Here is a 20,590-nt window from a genome sequence, read left to right on the forward strand (position 1 = left end):
GAGCAGTGTGGAGATGACCCCTGCAACATCATGATGCCTCACCTTCGCCCTCCCCTCCACCACCACACAGGGCAATCTGTACAACTTCTGGAACCCCTGCGAATTATCAGATGAGGAGGTGTGGAGCAATGAGGAGTTGGATGAGGAGGAGAAGAAGGAGATGAAGAAGTGAAAGGAGGAGGAGGGTGAGATGGGGAGTGACGTGAAGAGGTGACACACGGAGTGGGAGGTGTGACGACACGAGGAGGTGGGGGATGAGGAAGCTGTCAGAAGAGGTGTTTAACACGAGGAGGTGAGCACAGGTGGATCTTGGTCCTGGCGAGGTGTGGTGTGTTGGTGGCCGCGTGGTGGACTCACTACGGGCTACTCAGGAGGCTACTCACTGCCCCGGAGAGCGAGGCACGACAAGACGGGCACATGGGCCGCCCTCACGGCGTCATCATAACTTACAAACGTGATGCAGCAGGGCGACATTGCTGAAATCAAAGAACGATGTCCTCACAACTTGTTGACATGTGAGTGGACGGATAAAGACTGATCCGGGAAAACACCAAGACTTGTAGCTTTGTGTGTTGGGTACGCTTTCTGACCACCCGTCACCAGACTGAGGGGGGGCCAAACTTGGACAACTGGTAGGAGAAGTCAACGGGAAGCATCTCGGATTCATCACCGTTGGAGAAAATGATGCGGTGTGCAATGTTTTACGAGCAAGAGCGAGGATGAAAGCGCACAGCCCGATCCCAGGTCGACGTAGATTTGCGTGTAGGCTACGTAGCGAAGGTAACGTATCACCTGGCGTTGCAGGAGAATTCCAGGCAGGGCCGTGTACGCAACGAATAAAGCGGCGGTTGTGCTGATAGCGTCACCCGGGGCCATGCGAGAGGATTTCAGGAGTACTTCCGCTATTGACAGGGAGAAGCTCGTCGGATTTCCTGCTCGACTTCGGGACATCAGGAGACCCATTCTACGCCATCAAACACGGCTCTCACTGCGGCTACGTCGGAGATACCGAGACGCTGCTGCAAGAATTGGAACTCCAAGGAAATTGTGTCACTGCCCTTCTGTGTGGCCTCGGAGAAGAGCGGTGCAGTGTGCAACACCGGAGTGTTGATGTGCTGTCTCATATCGATAGTTTCATTGTTGTTTATGTTTGTGATTTTTTAAAACAAAATCTTTGTGATGCTCACATCACGCCGGGCGTTGCGGCGTCACGCCGGGCGTTGGCTTGGGCGATGTTCACCAACTCAGGAGGCCACGGGAGTGGAGAGGACTCGGGGCAGTGCCGCCGGTGTTGATTTCACTATCTTCGTGGTTCACGTGAGAGCTGGCGCTCCTCCACACTGGGGCGCTCCACACTGGGGAGCTCCACACTGGGGCCCTCCACACTGGGGAGCTCCATACTGGGGAGCTCCGCACTGGGGAGCTCCACACTGGGGAGCTCCGCACTGGGGAGCTCCACACTGGGGAGCTCCATACTGGGGAGCTCCGCAACGGGGCACTCCAAACTGGGGAGCTCCACACTGGAGAGCTCCACACTGGGGAGCTCCGCACTGGGGAGCTCCGCAATGGGGCGCTCCATACTGGGGAGCTCCACACTGGGGAGCTCCGCACTGGGGCGCTCCATACTGGGGAGCTCCATACTGGGGAGCTCCACACTGGGGAGCTCCGCAATGGGGCGCTCCACACTGGGGAGCTCCGCACTGGGGAGCTCCGCAATGGGGCGCTCCATACTGGGGAGCTCCACAATGGGGAACTCCGCAATGGGGCGCTCCACACTGGGAAGCTCCGCAATGGGGCGCTCCACACTGGGGAGCAGGCCTCCGTCCACAGTGAAGGGGGGGGAGGAAGGCGAGTGTGGATATCTCGAGCGCCTCCCCATGCTGTTCCCGTGTTCTTGTGTTGCTGTTGGCTCACCCGAGAGGTGGTGGGACTCTGTGAGCGTCCAGTCCAGGGTACCTGTGATATGCGTAATGAATTTAAATAAAATAATCTATTTATCTATTGTTTTAACCGTTGCAAAAGTGGAGTGAGGGAAACATCGACGTCGACTCGGGGTGATCATTGCACGAGCGTAGCGGTGGCGAGTGTAGTGGTGGCGGTGGCGAGCGCGGCGACCATTCACCCTGGTGGGGCTCGGCAGGCATCGCCACCATCCACGGCCAACAATCACCTGGGGTGGATTGAGCCCGTGGTGACAGTATCCCATTGACAGTCTGTACCAAGTACTACTCGCGGCCTCTCTAGGTGTGGTAGTATGCTTCTGTAAGGACAGTACGGGGCCTCGTGGCCGTAAATAGATGAGTCCAGGCAGGGCCAGGTGGGGTAACTGGGTGATGAGTCAACGCGGGGGGTAGAGATGGAACCCCGGGGGGGTGTGAGAGTGAGGCAGAGGGGTAGAGACGGAGCCCCCGGGGGGGTGTGAGAGTGAGGCAGAGGAGAGAGTTCGGGAAAAGGGGCCTGGCAGAGCCGAGGGGAAACAAAAGGCAGAGCGGAGTTCGGGGCTCGGGGCTGCTGTGAGGATTCGGGGTCCGGAGCGTCGTCGCTGGGGATCGCCCTCGTCGTCTTGGAAGGCTGGGGAAGAAGTTCTACATCGACGGCTCCGATACATGTGTAGCAGCGACAAAGTCGTCACCCAGTTGTGTAGAGTCAGCCTGCGTCCAGCTGGTAATGTGTCATCGAGTCGGGTGAACTGTAATATTTAATATAAACTCGCCTATAACCCATATTCTTTGGGTCTTTCGGTAAAGTCACGTGGATGGGTTCAAATTCATAAACATAAAATGAACACTTTATTAATTTGAACCTATCTACGTGACTTTACCGAAATACCCAAAGAATATGAATTCCTGCAGTCACGAAAGCTTTAAGAGTCAAGACAATTTTGGCTCATATCAGTAATATTGTATATATAACTTGAGCAAGACAGCGTCTCTGAGTGCTACATTACACTTTTAATGCATTCATTCTAGAGTCGGGGATTTTTATTTGCCATCAGCCATCCCGAAAATTGCTGTTTGCTTATGATGTGCTGATTTGTCCTGAGACGTATTCTGCAGTCCACGTATTGGCCACCTCTGTGCGTGCGTGTAAACGCACGAGGATCTGTCTCTTGAAGCTCTTCTCGACTGCTCATCATCTTCTCGACCCTCCACTCCTTCCCATCCCTCCTCTACCCCTTCGTGACCCCCCAAGTCCCCTCTATCGCTGTCACTCATTCCTCAATCCTTGTCGCACGCCCTTGAAATTAGAATAATTTCCGATTATCCTCGCAGCGAATTTTGGCTCCCCATCGAACAAAGACGGCAACTGCATCACTACGCGCTTTGAGATTCGCTTCTGCGGCCGTCTGGAACGCTCTTCCGATATTAGGAAGCCACTAGAGTTAAGCACTTGTAAATCATCTAGGTAGAAAACTACTTTATTTGAACTAGCTTGTTGTTTAGCTCGTTGTCCTTCCCCCGCACCTCCGATTAGCACGGTTGGCTACGTACGGTGCGAAAGAAGTTCAACATAATATGCTGTCACCGTGGTGCAAGCTCCGTCAAGCGCCCCGAGTGAAGGCGCTCTTTGAATATAACTTCGATTACGGGCCGAGCAGACCCCCTCGTGACCCTCCCGGGTTGCGGCGAGCCTCTCGCTCGCCCGCTCCGCACTCGCGATGGCCGATGCCGCCGTCGAGGAGGAGACGAAGGCAATGAAGCTGCTGGGAGGGGCGGGGTCGAGCGCGGCCTTTGGACTCTGCCCTTTGCCTGGGAGAGACCCGCGTCGAGGTCCAATGGGGGAACGAGGTCACGTGCGCTGTGGTGTTAGTGGGTGTTGTGGCGGTGATGCTCAGCGCGGTAATGGTGATGGTGGTGTTAGAGGCGGTAGTGATCCCAGGGGTCGCTGTGGTGTGGGGGTGGAGGGGGACCTCTCCCGCACCTTCCACGTGGACCCTCTGAGTCACAGTGAGGTCAAGACAAGCAGCAGCAGCGTCATCGGCATCCGCTCATGAAGCGGGGGGAGGACGTCATGTCTGGCGGGTGACGTGATCTGGTTCCTCTGCGTCAGCCGGGCACTTTGAACCCTCCACTGACTCGTCTGGTGTGCACGAGGTCGTGGCTTCGATCCCGACCCTGGCGTCTGTTTATTTGGAGTTCGCGAGTACTCCCCGTGATCGCGTGGACTTTTCTCCGAGTCCTCCGGTTTTTCTATCCACATTTATACACGCGCTTTTCAAGTATTTGACTGCTATACAATTTCCACGTGATAAGCCACTTCGTGGAGCTATCGTTTGTGGCCAGGTCGCTTCTGAAAAAGCGCTACGTAGCTTAGCGGGAGAGTTGTAGGCGTGGGGAGGCCCTCTTCCAGCAGTGGATTGTCAACAAGGGCCCGACACAAACACCAACTGTGGTTAGACGTGTCCCCAGGTGTGTGGTTAGGTGTGCCCGTGAGACGACAACACAAGGGCCCCCTAACAACAGCGAGCTTTCCTTTGTGTTTCACCAAGAAATGAATTGGGGTTGGAGCTTCCGCGGATTTCTCTGCCGTGCGTGACAGACAAAGAGGTGAGTGGGTGGGCGGGGCGGGGCGGGGGGCGGTGACGTAATCGGTGGGTGCGGGGGAGACTTGGGTCGAGTTCACAGGTGACTTGGTGTCTGAACCTGCGGCGCAATAATGGCAGGCGATGTTCAGGGGCTCGCTGCCAATGTGGAGGGCTGCTGCTGCTGCTCGCCACGACGCAGACGTCTCTGGCTCTGTGGCGCAGACACCCGCCGGCACCTCGCGTCCCTTCCGTAGTCTGTCCCGACTCGGGAAAAAAATCAAAAATCATGTTTCGCACATCCCATCAGCCACGCACGCGGTCTTGCCCGAGTGGCTATTGACGCAGCGCCGTTGGTTCGACGCAGAACAAACTTTGTGCCGGTTTCGACACCCAGCGTCTCAGCAGGCAGCGTCACGCTTCGCTTGAATCATTGCTGGTGAGCTGCCAGCTCCTTTCTGACAGATGTCCATGAACAAGGATCCCAGTTCGACACAAAGCTCTACACGCTACACAACACAGACTAATAATCAGCAGCAGCAGCATTGTTGTGGTGAACGTGACCAGACCGATCGATCCACATCCCCGTGGCGAATCTCTCCACATGCAAAATCAGTCGCCCCTCTCCCCTCCCTCCCCTCCCCTCCCACGCCTCCAGGAGGTGACGCGCACGGCGTCTTCGGCCCCTCACCTGAGTCTCGGTGCGAACTCGCCCCGCCCTGCAGCGCCACGCGAACTCGGCACTCGCTCGTCAACACGCAGCTCTCATACCCAGTGGACTTACAGGTGAGCAACACTCGCACGTACACACACACTCACTCGCATGTACACACATTCACTCGCACTCTCACTCGCACGTACACACTCGCACGTACACACACTCACTCGTACCTACACACTCACTCGCACACTCACTCGCACGTACACACACTCGCACGTACACACACTCTCACACTCACTCGCACGTACACACACTCTCACACTCACTCGCACGTACACACATTCACTCGCACTCTCACTCGCACGTACACACTCGCACGTACACACACTCACTCGTACCTACACACTCACTCGCACACTCACTCGCACGTACACACACTCGCACGTACACACACTCTCACACTCACTCGCACGTACACATTCACTCGCACTCTAACTCGCACGTACACACACTCGCACGTACACACACTCACTCGCACACTCACTCGCACGTACACACACACTCGCACGTACACACACTCACTCGCACACTCACTCGCACGTACACACACTCACTCGCACTCACTCGCTCTCGTCCACTCACTCGCTCTGAGCGGCAACTCTCATACCAGGTGAACTTCCAGGTAAACAACTCTTGCACCCACAAACTCGCACGCACGCTCTGTCACTCTCACGTAAACACTCTCACAATCACACATCTCACGTGACCACACTCGCTTCGCCTCGTAGACTCACGTAACAACACCCTCATTCGCTGACCTGTACACTCACGCGAAACACTCTCAGTCGTACACACTCTCTCACGTAAACACTCGCCACTCACGGTATTCACTCACACTCATGTACAGCCACACTCCTTCACACGCGAACACTCTCACACACTCACACTCTCTCACACTCTCTCACACTCTCACCGTCATATTCGCACCGTCACACGGAAATGTCACCGCAGGCGAACTCACAAACACGGATGTTCACCACAGCGATGCTGATGAGTGTTCTGTTTGAGGCTTAGTCAACCTACGGGGACGTCCAGGACCGGTTCAGATAATCGTCACTGGTGGTGTTGGCCGTGAGCGGGAATCGAACTCGGGTCGCGGGTTCGTAGCGCAGCACCACCGATCAAAACTACGGGGAAATCTATATCGAGACACACACAGACATACACAGACACACACATACACGTACACACGCACACAGACAGACACGTACATACAGACACACACAGACACGTACACACGCACACAGACACACACACAGACACGTACACACAGACACACACAGACACGCACACACAAGCAGACACAACAACAACCGCCATTCGCCACTAAGTGGCGGTGACGTCACCACGACGCTTGTGCCAGGCCATGTGCACCTTGAGGCCACGTGAAGTGTCGAACGCCCACTGGCAGGAGGTCACGGGGCAGACCCAGGTGCCACGGGTCGACTGACTGAGATGACCGCAGACACACACGCAGACACACACGCAGACACACACGCAGACACACACAGACACGTACACACAGACACGTACACACAGACACGCACACACACACGTACACACAGACACGTACACACAGACACGCACACAGACACGTACACAGAGACACGTACACACAGACACGTACACACGCACACAGACGCACACAGACACACACACACACACTGCATCACCTTTATTCCAGGTGTGCGCACTCTCGCGCTCAGTCTTCACACTCTCACTCTCTCACGCACTCTCACTCTGACTCTCTCTCACTCTCTCACTCTCTCACACACACTCTCTCACACACACTCTCTCACACTCTCTTACACACTCTCTCACTCTCTCACACACTCTCTAACACTCTCACACACTCTCTCTCACTCTCTCACACTCGCTCACACTCTCATACATACTCTCTCACACTCTCTCACTCTCTCACACAGGTGTGACCCGATACAGGTGAAGCCCAGAGAACAGACGCAGGAACCCAGGGTACGTGGAGTGATGATCGTGGTTGATGTTCATGACGATGATGATTGGTGAAGGATGATGTTGATGTTTATGATGATGTTTATGATCATGTTTATGATCATGTTTATGATGATGGTAAACACAATGACGAGGTGGATGAGGCTATGGCGCTATTGACAACAATGGGGAGGTGTGGCAATGTCACGCGCATACACAGACACAGAGACAGACACAGACACACACACATACACACACACAGACACACACACAGACACGCACAGACACACACACAGACACACACACAGACAGACACACACACACAGACACACACATACACACACATAGACACACAGACACACACACACAGACACGCACAGACACGCACAGACACACACACACAGACACACACACATACACAGACACACACACAGACACACACAGACACCTTTACACCTTGCACTCAATCCCTCACCCTAACACTGGTGATGGTCACGACGTGAACTCGGAACGCCGGGTCCGCTCGCCCAGAGAGAGAGAGAGCGAGCGAGAAAGCGAGGGTTACATAAAGCCCCGTTAAAAAAAAACATTTTACGAAATGATGAACGAAACAAAGTGCCGAATACACCGAGCATCTTCTTGTTTCCACTGATCGTAAAAAAAAGAGAGAGAGAGCGGGGGAGAGGGAGGGAGAGATGGAGAGAGAGAGAGAGGGGGAGAGGGAGGGAGAGAGAGAGGGGGAGAGGGAGGGAGAGAGAGAGAGAGGGGGGGAGAGGGAGGGAGAGATGGAGAGAGAGAGAGAGGGGAGAGGGAGGGAGAGAGAGAGGGGGAGAGGGAGGGAGAGATGGAGAGAGAGAGAGAGGGGGAGAGGGAGAGAGGATCACTCGGAGGCGCCTCACCGCCACCGCCGCCGCCACCACGCGTGCGGGACCACTCGCCCCCTGACCCCTAACCCCATAGCCCTACTCACACTCGTCACCCGATTGTTACGCATTACCTCTAACCCAATACCCCCAGCCCCGAACCCCATACCCTGACCCTACTCCTACCCATCATCCTAACATCTAACGCCTTAACCATAACCATGGCCCTGACCCTAATCTTGACCCTAACATCGCCTGACCTTGGGTGAGTCGAGTCGCGTGTATTTGCGTGACCGCTGAGTTCCATCTCCTCGGGTCGCGTCCTCTCACCCCCTCGTCCTGTGCCGCAGACACTCCCCACTCCTCTCGCCACCGCGTCCCTCTCGGCGGGGGTTCGACTGGGACCCCGGCTCCACATGGGGTCTCACGGCAGGCCCCTCCTCCTCTCGCTCCTTCATCTCGCGGCCATGGTGGCCGTGGCGGCCCTGGGTCCGGAGTTCAACTTCACTGCTGGACCTCGCGTGTCTGTTCCTCAGAGAGGTGAGAAGCGTGACCCCCCCCCAACCGTTACCCCCCCCACCCGTGACCCCCACTACCCGTGACCCCCACTACCCGTGACCCCCACTACCCGTGACCCCCCCCCTCACTCCGGCCTCCTCGTGTCGTGCACAACTCTCAACAATCATCCCTCCGGTACCACGTTTTCGGGGAAGTCAATAGCGGTTTCCACTAGGAATGAACTCGTCCCGGTCACAGCAATGTGGAATTTCCATCACTAGCTCAGAGATGTAGGACATCACTTTGACTTGATTATTTTAACTTCTCCACCCTCTCCCCCCCCCCCCCCTATTCTCCTCTGCTGTCCCCCCCCCCCTCACCAGAGCTGAAGGGGGTCCTCGTGTGGACTGACCCCTCCGTGGAGGGGAACGCCTCCGCTGCGGGGGGTTCCTCGCAGCTGCTCGAGTTGGAGGGGCTGCTGCTGCTGGGCGGGCGGGACGCGATACACGTGCTCGACGCGAGCAACGTGAGCCGCCCCGTGGCTCCGCCGGTGCGTGCTCCCCCACACAGCCACGTGCTCCCCCACACAGCCACATGCTCCCCCACACAGCCACGTGCTCCCCCACACAGCCACGTGCTCCCCCACACAGCCACGTGCTCCCCCACACAGCCACGTGCTCCCCCACACAGCCACGTGCTCCCCCACACAGCCACGTGCTCCCCCACACAGCCACGTGCTCCCCCACACAGCCACGTGCTCCCCCACACAGCCACGTGCTCCCCCACACAGCCACATGCTCCCCCACACAGCCACGTGCTCCCCCACACAGCCACGTGCTCCCCCACACAGCCACGTGCTCCCCCACACAGCCACGTGCTCCCCCACACAGCCACGTGCTCCCCCACACAGCCACGTGCACCCCCACACAGCCACGTGCTCCCCCACACAGCCACGTGCACTCCCACACAGCCACGTGCTCCCCCACACAGCCACGTGCTCCCCCACACAGCCACGTGCTCCCCCACACAGCCACGTGCTCCCCCACACAGCCACGCGCTCCCCCACACAGCCACGTGCACCCCCCCACACCCCCCCCCCCCGTCTTTGTTTTGATTGAGTGGAGCGAGGTGATTTGTACCAAGAGGCGAGGCGGGTGGGGGGAGGGTGAGAGACGGCGGCGGTGATGGGAGAGGTGAGGGTCGAAGCAGAGAGAGCGGTGAGGTGACCTGCGTTGAGGTGAAAGTGAGGTGGTGGGTGAGTGGGTGAGGGGGTGAGTGAGTGAGGGGGTAAGTGAGTGAGGGGGTGAGTGAGTGAATAGGTTGGTGAGTGGGTGAGGGGTGAGTGAGTGAGTTGTTGTGACCTGGAGGAGGCTCGTGAAGGACGCTACTGAGCAGTTGGAGGCAGTCGCCCTCCAACAACAACGGATGGCGGAGAAGCGACACTCACAACAACAAGCAGAGCGCCGGGTGGCTAAAGCACAGAAAGTTGGCACAGTAGGGGGGCACAGGTGGTGCATCAACCAGTCGTCTCGGTCAGTCGACCCGTGGCACCTGGGTCTGCCCCGTGACCTCTTTGCCAGCGGGCGTTCGACACTTCACGTGGCCTCAAGGTGCACCTAGCCTGGCACAAGCGCCGTGATGACGTCACCGCCACTTAGTGGCGAATAGCGGTTGTTGTTGTGACCTGCGGTGTGGTGGTGGACGAGACGAAATTGTTCCATCTGGTCGACCCGAGTCTTCAGGACGGGTGGAGGAATCGGTGAGTAAAGTTCAGGGGAGACAGCCACCACAGCCGCAGCAGCGCTAGAAGAGGGACAGGGAGGGGACTGCCCGCCGGCGAGTGACTGGGTGGTGTGCGCTGAGTGGCTGGCTGGTGTCCGCGTGTCTCCACAGATCGTCTGGGCTCCGTCGCTGTCCGAAAAATCTGAATGCTCCAGCAAGGGACCCATGATGGAGGTCAGGCTCATGGTCTGGGTCATGGTATGGGTCAGGGTCATGGTCAGGGTCATGAGGGAGGGAGGGACCCACGCGATGGGATCTGGGGCCGTGATGCGGCCCAGCGGTCGCGCGTTTGCCGCTCGTTGCAGAGGCTGCCGGGTCGATTTCGGCAGCTTACGCTGGCCACTAGTTCGCGGTGCGACGATGTCGCTGCTGCTGCTACTGATTTTGATGCTGCTGATTTTGATGCTGCTGCTGATTTTGATGCTGCTGCTGATTTTGATGCTGCTGCTGATTTTGATGCTGCTGCTGATTTTTATGCTGCTGCTGATTTTGATGCTGCTGCTGATTTTGATGCTGCTGCTGCCGCTGTGTCGCCAGGAGTGCGCAAACTACATCCGCGTGCTGCACCGGCTCAATGACTCCCACCTCTTCACGTGCGGCACACACGCCTTCAACCCGCAGTGCGCCTACATCGTGAGTCAACATCATCACCATCGTGACCATCACCAGCATTACCAACTTCACCATCACCAGCATTAACAACATCATCATCACCAGCATTAACAACATCATCATCACCATCACCAGCATTACCCACATCATCACCATCATGACAATCACCATCATTACCAACATCATCATGACCATCACCATCATTACCAACATCATTATGACCATCACCAGCATTACCAACAACATCACCATCATCATCATTAACAACAATACAATCTTCGCTAACATCGTCAACATAATCACTACTCTGATTGGCACGGTTGGCTACGTATGGTGCGAAAGAAGTTCATCAGTACTAGATTCAAAATCGTCACCATCACTGCAATTCGCAGTGCTCATGCATCGTAAGTCCCATCATCATCATCCACATCATCACCGTTAACACGAATCTACGTGTGTACCCTGTGTGTGTGTACCCCTGCCCCCGTGTACCCCTGTGTGTGTACCCCTGTGTGTACCCCTGTGTGTGTGTGTACCCTGTGTGTGTATCCTGTGTGTGTGTACCCTGTGTGTGTGTGTACCCTGTGTGTGTGTGTGTGTACCCTGTGTGTGTGTGTACCCTGTGTGTGTGTACCCTGTGTGTGTGTGTGTACCCTGTGTGTGTACCCCTGTGTGTGTGTACCCTGTATGTGTGTGTACCTTGTGTGTGTGTACCCTGTGTGTGTGTGTGTGTACCCTGTGTGTGTACCCTGTGTGTACCCCGGTCCCTGTGTCCCCGTGGCCCCACAGCGCACCACCCCCAGGCCCCTGCAGCTCCTCCCGGCTATGGAGGCAGGACGCGGGCGCTGCCCCTACAGCCGGAGCCAGGGGGCAGCCTCCGTGGTGCTGGGTGAGTGGGGCAGGTGGGGAGTGAGTGACACTCGTGCTGCTGAGTGAGTGACACAGGAGGGGAGTGAGTGGTGGAGGTGGTGAGTGAGTGACACAGGTGGTGCTGAGTGACACAGGTGGAGAGTGAGTGGCACTGGTGGTGTTGAGTGGGGCAGGTAGGGAGTGAGTGACACATGTGGTGCTGAGTGGGGCAGGTGGGGAGTGAGTGACACAGGTGGTGCTGAGTGACACAGGTGGAGAGTGAGTGGCACTGGTGGTGCTGAGTAGGGCAGGGGGGGAGTGAGTGGTGGTGGTGGTGGTGCTGAGTGGTACAGGAGGGGAGTGAGTGACACAGGTGGTGCTGAGTGGGGCAGATAGGGAGTGAGTGGTGGTGGTGCTGAGTGGGGCAGGTGGGGAGTGAGTGACACTGGTGGTGAGTGAGTGGTGGTGGTGGTGCTGAGTGGCACAGGGGGTGAGTGAGTGGCACAGGTGGAGAGTGGTGGTGGTGGTGGTGGTTATCGGCACTCCACTACGAACCCGGCTACCTGCAATTCGATTCCCGCTCACTAGCAGTGGATACCGTTTGAACTCAGTCCTGGGCCTCTCCCCGAGGTGGACCCAGCGTTAAAACGAGTGCCAGGCGCTGCAGGGCGAGGTGGTGGCCACGCACCCCACGTGTGCCGTGCCGACTCTCATCGGTGCTCTCTAACGGCACTTGCCCCAACAGTCTCGTGGAGGCTCTCCGGGGATCTTTGTCTTTGGTGCCGGTGGTAGAAGGGGCGCCAGGCCCCACACGCCCCGTGGGGCAGTTGCACCGCCTGCGCACCCCGCGCCAGCCGCAGCCTGGGGTGGCAGTGGCCGCGTTTGTGGCGCTCCTCGTGGTGATGATTGTGATGTTGCTTCCACTACTCATGCTGCTAATGGCGGTGTTGATGCCGATGGTGGTTGTTGATGGTGCTGTTGGTGACGATTGCACTGCTTGGTAATGTTGATGGTGATGATGTCGGTGGTGGTGTTATTCTGGTGAAGCTGGTGAAGCTGGTGGTGCTGGTGGTGATGGTGCTGGTGGTGATGGTGCTGGTGGTGATGGTGCTGGTGGTGATGGTGCTGGTGCTGGTGGTGGTGGTGCTGGTGCTGGTGGTGATGGTGGTGGTGGTGCTGGTGGTGCTGGTGGTGGTGCTGGTGCCCACAGCGAGTCGTGGTTGCGGTGGGGGCGGGGCTGGCGAGTTGAACCCGGGTTTAGTGTCTCTGCGGTCAATCGTGGCGAGCGGGAACTTGCCCGCCGAGTTCCTGCGTGTGTCACTGCTCGCATACCACCCGTGCGTACCACAGTCACGTGTCTACCACCACACGTGTACACCACCACACGTGTGGTGGTGCACACGTGACTGTGGTGCACACGTGTGGTGGTACACCACACGTGTGCACCACCACACGTGCGGGTGTTCGTGTTGACGCAGGGTGCTGGGCTGGTGGGAAGTGCCCGGGGCCCCCGGACCCCCCCTCCCCCTCTCCCCCCGGAGTTTTGGGTTTCACCGTGCGGGGGCGGGGGGCGGGGCTACCCCCAGGCCCCGTCTCCCCCCGCCGCTCTTCTCAGCACGCGCTCGGCGCTTCCGCGGATTTCTCTGGGCGAGTGAAGGAGGTGGGGGCTGTACGGGGTGGGGGCTGTACGGGGTGGGGGCTGTACGGGGTGGGGGCTGTACGGGGTGGGGGCTGTACGGGGTGGGGGCTGTACGGGGTGGGGGCTGTACGGGGTGGGGGCTGTACGGGGTGGGGGCTGTACGGGGTGGGGGCTGTACGGGGTGGGGGCTGTACGGGGTGGGGGCTGTACGGGGTGGGGGCTGTACGGGGTGGGGGCTGTACGGGGTGGGGGCTGTACGGGGTGGGGGCTGTACGGGGTTGTTTGTCCGACTGCAGCGCGCAGGTGTGAGAGTCTCACTGTACCTGGAGGGGGGAGGGGGGGACTCGATTCCGATGATGGTGAATGGCATGTTGATGGTGAGGATGGTGAATGGCATGTTGATGGTGAGGGTGGTGAATGGCATGTTGATGGTGTTGATGTTGGTGATGGTTGTGTTGATGTAAAAGTGGTTATTGTCAAAGCCAGCACTCGTGTCTGAGTCACCGTGCGCTCCCTCTCTGTGTGTTGACCTCCCGCCCTCATACCAGCAGACCTCACTCACTCACCTCACTCTTTCACTTCCACCCCCTCTCCCCCTCATTTTTCCCCTCTATTTTAGCTGCAAAGCCTGCTCCCCTCACCTCTCTCACATCACCTCACATCACCTCACATCACCTCGCTCACCTCACTCACCTCACTCACCCGTGTGTCTCCTGCCCTCTCCTATCGTTCTCCCATCACCTCAAACCGCTTCCACCCTCACCTGCATCCCTCTCCCCTCTAACCCTCCCTCACCTGCGCTCCCTTCCCTCCCTCCCTCCCTCACCTGCGCTCCCCTCCCCCAATCTCTCCTTCCCTCATCCAAATATCTCCCTCACCTGTGCTGATTTCCTCCCTCCTTGCCTCGCCTCCCTCACCTGTGTTCCCCCCTCACCCGTGTTCCTCTCCCCTCCCTCACCTGTCAGATGGTGAGATCTACACCGCCACGTCCAACAACTTCCTGAGCACCGAGTACGTGGTGGCGCGCTCCCTCGGGGGGCGGACTCCCCTCAAGACGGAACTTCTCAACGACTGGCTCAGCCGTGAGAGACGCTCGCAACAAAGACAAAGATCCCCCAGCTGTGGAGCCCTTGACAGGCCCGCAGGGCGCCCACCCACTCGCACTCCGCCGTCACGCAGAGCGAGTGGGTGGGCATGGCCAGCACCACGCCCGGCCGCCTTTGTCTCCCCAGTGCCGATGTTTTAACTTTTAAGGCCGAGCCGACCTGGCCGAGAATGAAACTCGCGGGTTCGTGGCGCGGTGCGCTAACCACCGCACCGCCGCTCCCTGCAACACACACACACAAACACACCCACCGTGACCCACCGTGACGCCTGACCCATCACCTCCTCGCCCATCGTCATCCTTGACCCCTACCTGTGACCGCCGAAACTAGCCCTTGATCCTCGTGACACCGATGGCATTAAGGTGACCCCTGACTCCCGCGTGCCCTGACCCCGTGACCTGGTGAACCCCGTCAGATCCGGACTTCGTGTTCCTGGGCGCGGTGCGGGAGAGTGAGGATAGCGAGGATGGCGATGACGACAAGGTGTACATCTTCTTCAGCGAGAGGGACAGGGACACGAGGGCCATGGTGGCCAGCGTGGCACGCGTGTGCAAGGTGTGTACCACGTGTGTGCGCGCACGTGTGCGTACGTGCAATGTGTGTGCGCCTATGGAGGAGGCTCGTGAAGGACGCTACTGGTCAGTTGAAGTCAGTCGCCCTCCAACAACAACGGAGAGCGGAGGAGTGACGCTCACAACAACGAGCAGAGCGCCGGGCTGATAATAGTAGGGGGCACAGCTGGAGCATCTACGACTCATCTTAGTCAACCCATGTCACCTGGGTCTGTCACGGGCCTTCGACACTTCACGTGGCCTCAAAATGCACCTGGCTTGGCACAGGCGCACGTAGTGGCGAATGGCAGCTGTTGTTGTGCGTGACCGTGCGTGTGTGTGTGACTGTGTGTGCATGTACGAGTTATTCTACCAAAACCTGCTGACCCTGTACGGTTGACCCTGACGCCCCCCTCTCCCGCACCCCCTCCTCTCGGCAGGGAGACCTCGGGGGGCTGAAGGCCCTGCAGAAGCGGTGGTCGTCCTTCCTCAAGGCCCGCGTGGAGTGCACGCTGCCCGGCTCGCTAGGGCCGCTGCAGAAAATCCGCTCCGTGTTTTACCACCAGGCCGGGCCGTCGTGGCGCGACGGCCTCTTCTACGGAGTCTTTGAGTCCCAGGGGTGAGGCTTTGGGAGCAGAGGCGGGGGGCGGGGGAGCGGGGCCGGGGGGGTACCTCTGCCCATTTGTAGTCGTGCAAAGGGCGCCACTATCCTCGGTCACGGGATGGATCGGCTGTCCGTCAGCAAGACCCGGACGCAGATTTAGCGCAGGAGGTTCCAGTGATCACGGCACCTCCACTCCTCCGCAATGTTCACCGGAACAGCGCCGAGGTTGTCCCGGAGGTTCTCTTACACTGACAGCGATGACACTCGGATGGATCTCGCTTGTGGTGACGTGTACCCTCTGTGTTCCCCGTGGTGCGGTGTGTGGTGCCCAGGCCGTGGGGCTCCATCTCCGCGCTGTGCCCGCTCCCCGTGTCGCGCCTGCGTGACGTATTCCAAGGCCCGTACCGCGAGTTCCACTCCGACAGCATGTGCTGGAGTGCCCGCAGCACCAACATCCCCTCCCCACGGCCCGGATCGGTGAGACACGAGGGAGAGGGTGGAAGGAGCAGTGGGGGGGGGGGGGTGCACGGGGGGAGAAGGGGAACGCACGGCGAGGGCACGGGGGACACACGGTGAGGTATGTGCTGCGCGTGCGTGCGTAGTGCATCACGAACGCCATGCGCGCGCGGGGGATCAAGAACTCCACGGACCTGCCCGAGCAGACCTTGACCTTTGCCCTGGAGCACCCCCTCATGGCGCAGGCGGTGACCCCGGGGGGGGCCGCGGGCCCCGTCCTCGTGGCCCCCCCCGGGCTGCGCTACACGCAGGTGGCGCTGCTGCGGGTGCTGGACGCCAACGGCGCCCCCCGCGACCTCGTCTACCTGGGCACAGGTGAGCCCCCCCCCACCACAGCCCCGCAATCTACAACCACAGCGCCCCCCCCCCCCCCAACCTCATTTCACGCAGCCAAGGAAGGGGCGGTGGTGCTGGTTGGGGTTGGTGGATCACCACACTGGGGTTGTGAAACTCCCTCCACGTGGGCGTCCAGGAGGTGCAGTACCCTGGCTCTCCAGAAGACGGTGGTACAGCAGGCGGACTAATCGGCATCTGTGTCCATCTGTACGGGGATAGAGCGTTGCCCCCTCACTCAAGGCGTGGGTTATCTCCGGGTACTCCGGTTCCCTCCTACACAAATAAATATTAATTCGCTGAAAACATCTTAAAATAAAATGCAATGCAGGAGCAGAGTGGCTCTGCTCGATTAATAAGTACATTAAAATAAGATGGAAAGATCGTGATGATGACAAAAATGACGATGTAGTGATGCAGGGGATGATAATGGTAACAATGAGAATGATTTTTGGGATCATGTCAGCTGACAGGACGGTGATTACATTGGTGATGATAGACAAAGTGATGACGATGGTGATGTGTGGATCTGTTTTCGATAATGATGATGTCAGATCACAGGATTATGGTTGTTTGATGGCTTGATGATGATGTGACATCAGACACAAGGATGATAATGTGATGCTGATGCTAATGACAATGCTAATGATGATGCTGCCGGTGATGATGGCGATGATGGCAATGATGATGGTGGTGGTGATGATGATGGCGATGATGGCGATGATGGTGATGATGGTGATGATGGTGATGATGATGGTGATGATGGCGATGATGGTGATGATGATGGTGGTGATGATGATGATGGCGGTGATGATGATGGCGATGATGATGGTGGTGTTGATGATGATGGTGATGATGATGGCGATGATGATGGCAGTGATGATGATGGCGGTGGTAGTGATGGCGATGATGATGGTGTTGATGATGGTGGTGAATGATGCTGATGATGATGATAGTGATGATGATGGCGATGATGATGGCGGTGATGATGATAGCGGTGGTGATGGCGATAGCGGTGGTGATGGCGATGATGATGGTGATGATGGTGATGATGATGGTGGTGATGATAGTGATGATGATGGTGATGACGATGGTGATGATGGCTATGATGATGATGATGATGATGATGGCGGTGGTGATGGCGATGATGATGGTGGTGTTGATGATGATGATGTTGATGGCGGTGATGATGATGGTGGTGATGATGGCGATTATGATGGTGTTGATGATGGCGATGATGATGGCGGTGATGATGATGGTGGTGATGATGGCGATGATGATGATGGTGGTGTTGATGATGACGATGCCAGACTCAGGGCTGCTGCACAAGGCTCTGCTGGGTCCCCCGGGGCAGCCGGCCCACGTCATCGAAGAGCTGCACCTCTTCAGTGACCCACAGCCAATCAGCAGCCTGCAGATCTCGCACGACAAGGTGGGCGCCAGGGGATGCGGGCAGAGAGAGGGGCTCAGGGTCACTTGGCCAGTGTGAGTGTGAGGGTGAGTGATAGTGTTAGGGTGAGTGTTAGGGTGAGTGATAGTGTTAGGGTGAGTGTTAGTGTGAGTGTTAGGGTGAGTGTTAGGGTGAGAGTGAGTGTTAGTGTTAGGGTGAGTGTTAGGGTGAGAGTGAGTGTTAGGGTGAGTGTTAGGGTGAGAGTGAGTGTTAGTGTTAGGGTGAGTGTTAGGGTGAGAGTGAGTGTTAGGGTGAGTGTTAGGGTGAGTGTTAGTGTTAGGGTGAGTGCCAGTGTGGTGGGGAGCGTCGTGATCGCCGTTGCCGCGGCCCCGACCAACGCCGCACCCTCCTGCCCCCCTCCCCAGACGCGGCTCTTCGTGGGCAGCGGGCGCGCGGTGGCGCAGGTGGCGCTGGGGGGCGCCTCGTGTGGGCGCTACCCCTCGTGCGCCGACTGCGTTCTCGCGCGTGACCCCACGTGCGCATGGGACGCTAAATTGGGCTGTGTGGGGGTGCTGGACAACAGGTGAGGACTTGCGACCCCCACCCCCCCCCCGGACCCCCCCGCGCAGCGCTACGCACCCCACAGTGCCGCCTGCACCCACACGCGCCGTCTCAAGGAGCGGACGTCGTGGCAATCAGTTTTTTGCCTGATTCCTTCGCGAGTGAATCCTTCACGTGTCGTTCCTTTGTGTGTGACAGAGGATACCGCATCCAGGATGTGGAGAACGGGAACGTGGGGGAGTGCGCCGAGAAACAGGGTGAGCACCACCGCCACCCCTCACCACCCCTTACCACAGCTCACCACAGCTCACCACACCTCACCAAACATCTCACCAACAACAACAACCGCCATTCACCACACACCTCATCATGCACCTCGGCGCCACACTGCACCACGCTACTCCACCAGGCCACCGCACCACTGGGTGATGCACGGCGCTTCGTCTCGCGGCACCGACAACATCGCAAAGCTGAACGCGAACGAGCCTCTCATGTGCCTAATCAGCCCTCTCCCCCGTACGCAGCCACCCCCACCGTGACCCCGGTGCTGGCCGCTCTCGGGGGCAGCGCGTTCCTGCCCTGCCCGATGCCCTCGGCTCACGCCCACGCCCGCTGGCTCCACGAGGGGCGCCAGCTGCGGCGGCCGCCGCCCTCCGAGGCCCCGGCCTGGCGGGCCCTGCCGGACGGCCTCCTGCTGCTGGCGCTGGGCCGCGAGCGCTCCGGCGCATACGAGTGCTCCGCCCTGGAGCGCCGCTCGCACCGCGCCGTCGCCGCCTTCTCTCTGACCGTCTCCGACGACGCCCTGAATCTCTGCCGCCCCGAGGGTTCCCGCTCGGCGCTAGCCGGCGGCGGCGCGTGGAAAGGCTGGGTCGTCCTGATCGCGGCGGCGGCGGCGACGGCGGCGACGGCGGCGGCGGCGGCGGTGGCGGTGCGAAGGTGGAAGAGGAGCAGGAGGGTGACGATCGGCGAGAGCGGCGGCGGGGGGGGGGGGCCGCTCGTACCGGCCGCACCGACGGCGGCGCGAGCAGCGGCAGTCGCGCGTGCCGCTGGTGGGCAGCGAGGACGTGGCGCTGCTGGCCTCGTACCGCGCCTCGCTGCGCCACTCCGCCGCCCCGCAGTTCGCCGGCGCCGAGCCGCTGCCGGACGGGAGCCGCGCCAACGGGGAGCTCCGCGCCAACGGGGAGCTCCGCGCCAACGGGGAGCTCCGCGCCAAGCGTCGTCCGCCGGTGGCGCTTCCGCTGCCTCCCCCGCCGCTGCCCCCGCCACCGCCACCGGCCATCCCGTACCGCGAGCGGCTGGTGAAGGTGTCGCCGCGGCACGGCGGGAGCGGGAGGCTGAGCATCGTGGCGGGGAGGGCTCACGAGAGCGCCCCCCCCCCGTTGACGCACTACGGCAGCGGGGAGGAGGTCACGGGCGACGGGGGGCAAGAGTCCACCGTGTGAGCCGGGCCGGACTCGACTCGGCAGATCTGGCACGTGGCCGAGGGGTGAGCAGGGCTGGACCGGATATTTTCTGGGTCACTGCTGGACTGGAGTTGGCTCGCACGCGACGAGCCACGGCCAACGTGAGAGGGGCTGTGGATGTGGTGTGCCGGATGCAACAATACTTGCAGGTCGCCAACCCAGACAGACCCGGTGGATAGCTAAGCCTTGGGAATGAGAGATACGTTATTGTGGTTGTTATTGTGGTTGGTGTTGTTGAGTGCGAGGTGGGGTGTGCATTCCTGTGGCTCTGCCCATACACACCCAGAGTTCTGTTCAACCTGGTGGGGATCACCACTGGGTCTACTTGGCCTGAAATGAGTCCGATTGGTGCTAGTAGTGGTCATGAAACCGTCAAAGCCGGAGAGACAAAGGCGGCCAGACATGCGTGGCCATTCTGACCTTTCCACCTCGCCCACCACCACGTCCGCTCTGCGTTTGCCTTAATCGGCGGCTCGCTAACCCGCACTCCATTTGCATGCGGCTCAATCTCCCGGAATGCACCTGGTTAGTGCTTGGACGTGAAACTGCCTGGGAGTCACAGATGCTATAGGCTCGGGCTCCGAGGTGGCCAGGTGATGGCAGTACGGAAATGTATTCTTGGATCCATCT

At 59.0% G+C, this 20,590-nt stretch overlaps 1 protein-coding gene across 1 annotated transcript in view; it reads left to right on the top strand.

Annotated features, from left to right (window-relative positions):
* The window catches only part of LOC144717520 (uncharacterized), a 35,180-nt gene extending 15,150 nt beyond the window's left edge, over positions 1-20,030 (top strand). Inside the window, 17 exon segments of the mRNA XM_078592910.1 lie at positions 5,181-5,308; positions 7,169-7,217; positions 8,407-8,596; positions 8,938-9,104; positions 10,448-10,510; positions 10,874-10,969; positions 11,738-11,837; positions 14,402-14,518; positions 14,958-15,097; positions 15,534-15,712; positions 16,030-16,174; positions 16,300-16,528; positions 17,857-17,978; positions 18,362-18,519; positions 18,696-18,754; positions 19,022-19,470; positions 19,472-20,030. Of these exon segments, the coding sequence (XP_078449036.1) occupies positions 5,181-5,308; positions 7,169-7,217; positions 8,407-8,596; positions 8,938-9,104; positions 10,448-10,510; positions 10,874-10,969; positions 11,738-11,837; positions 14,402-14,518; positions 14,958-15,097; positions 15,534-15,712; positions 16,030-16,174; positions 16,300-16,528; positions 17,857-17,978; positions 18,362-18,519; positions 18,696-18,754; positions 19,022-19,470; positions 19,472-19,939 (2,859 nt within the window). The 3' untranslated portion in view covers positions 19,940-20,030.
* Positions 20,031-20,590: the final 560 nt, after the last annotated feature.

This window comes from Lampetra planeri, chromosome 4 (genome assembly GCF_965212315.1).
Source record: "Lampetra planeri chromosome 4, kcLamPlan1.2.h2, whole genome shotgun sequence".
Lineage (NCBI taxonomy): Eukaryota > Metazoa > Chordata > Hyperoartia > Petromyzontiformes > Petromyzontidae > Lampetra > Lampetra planeri.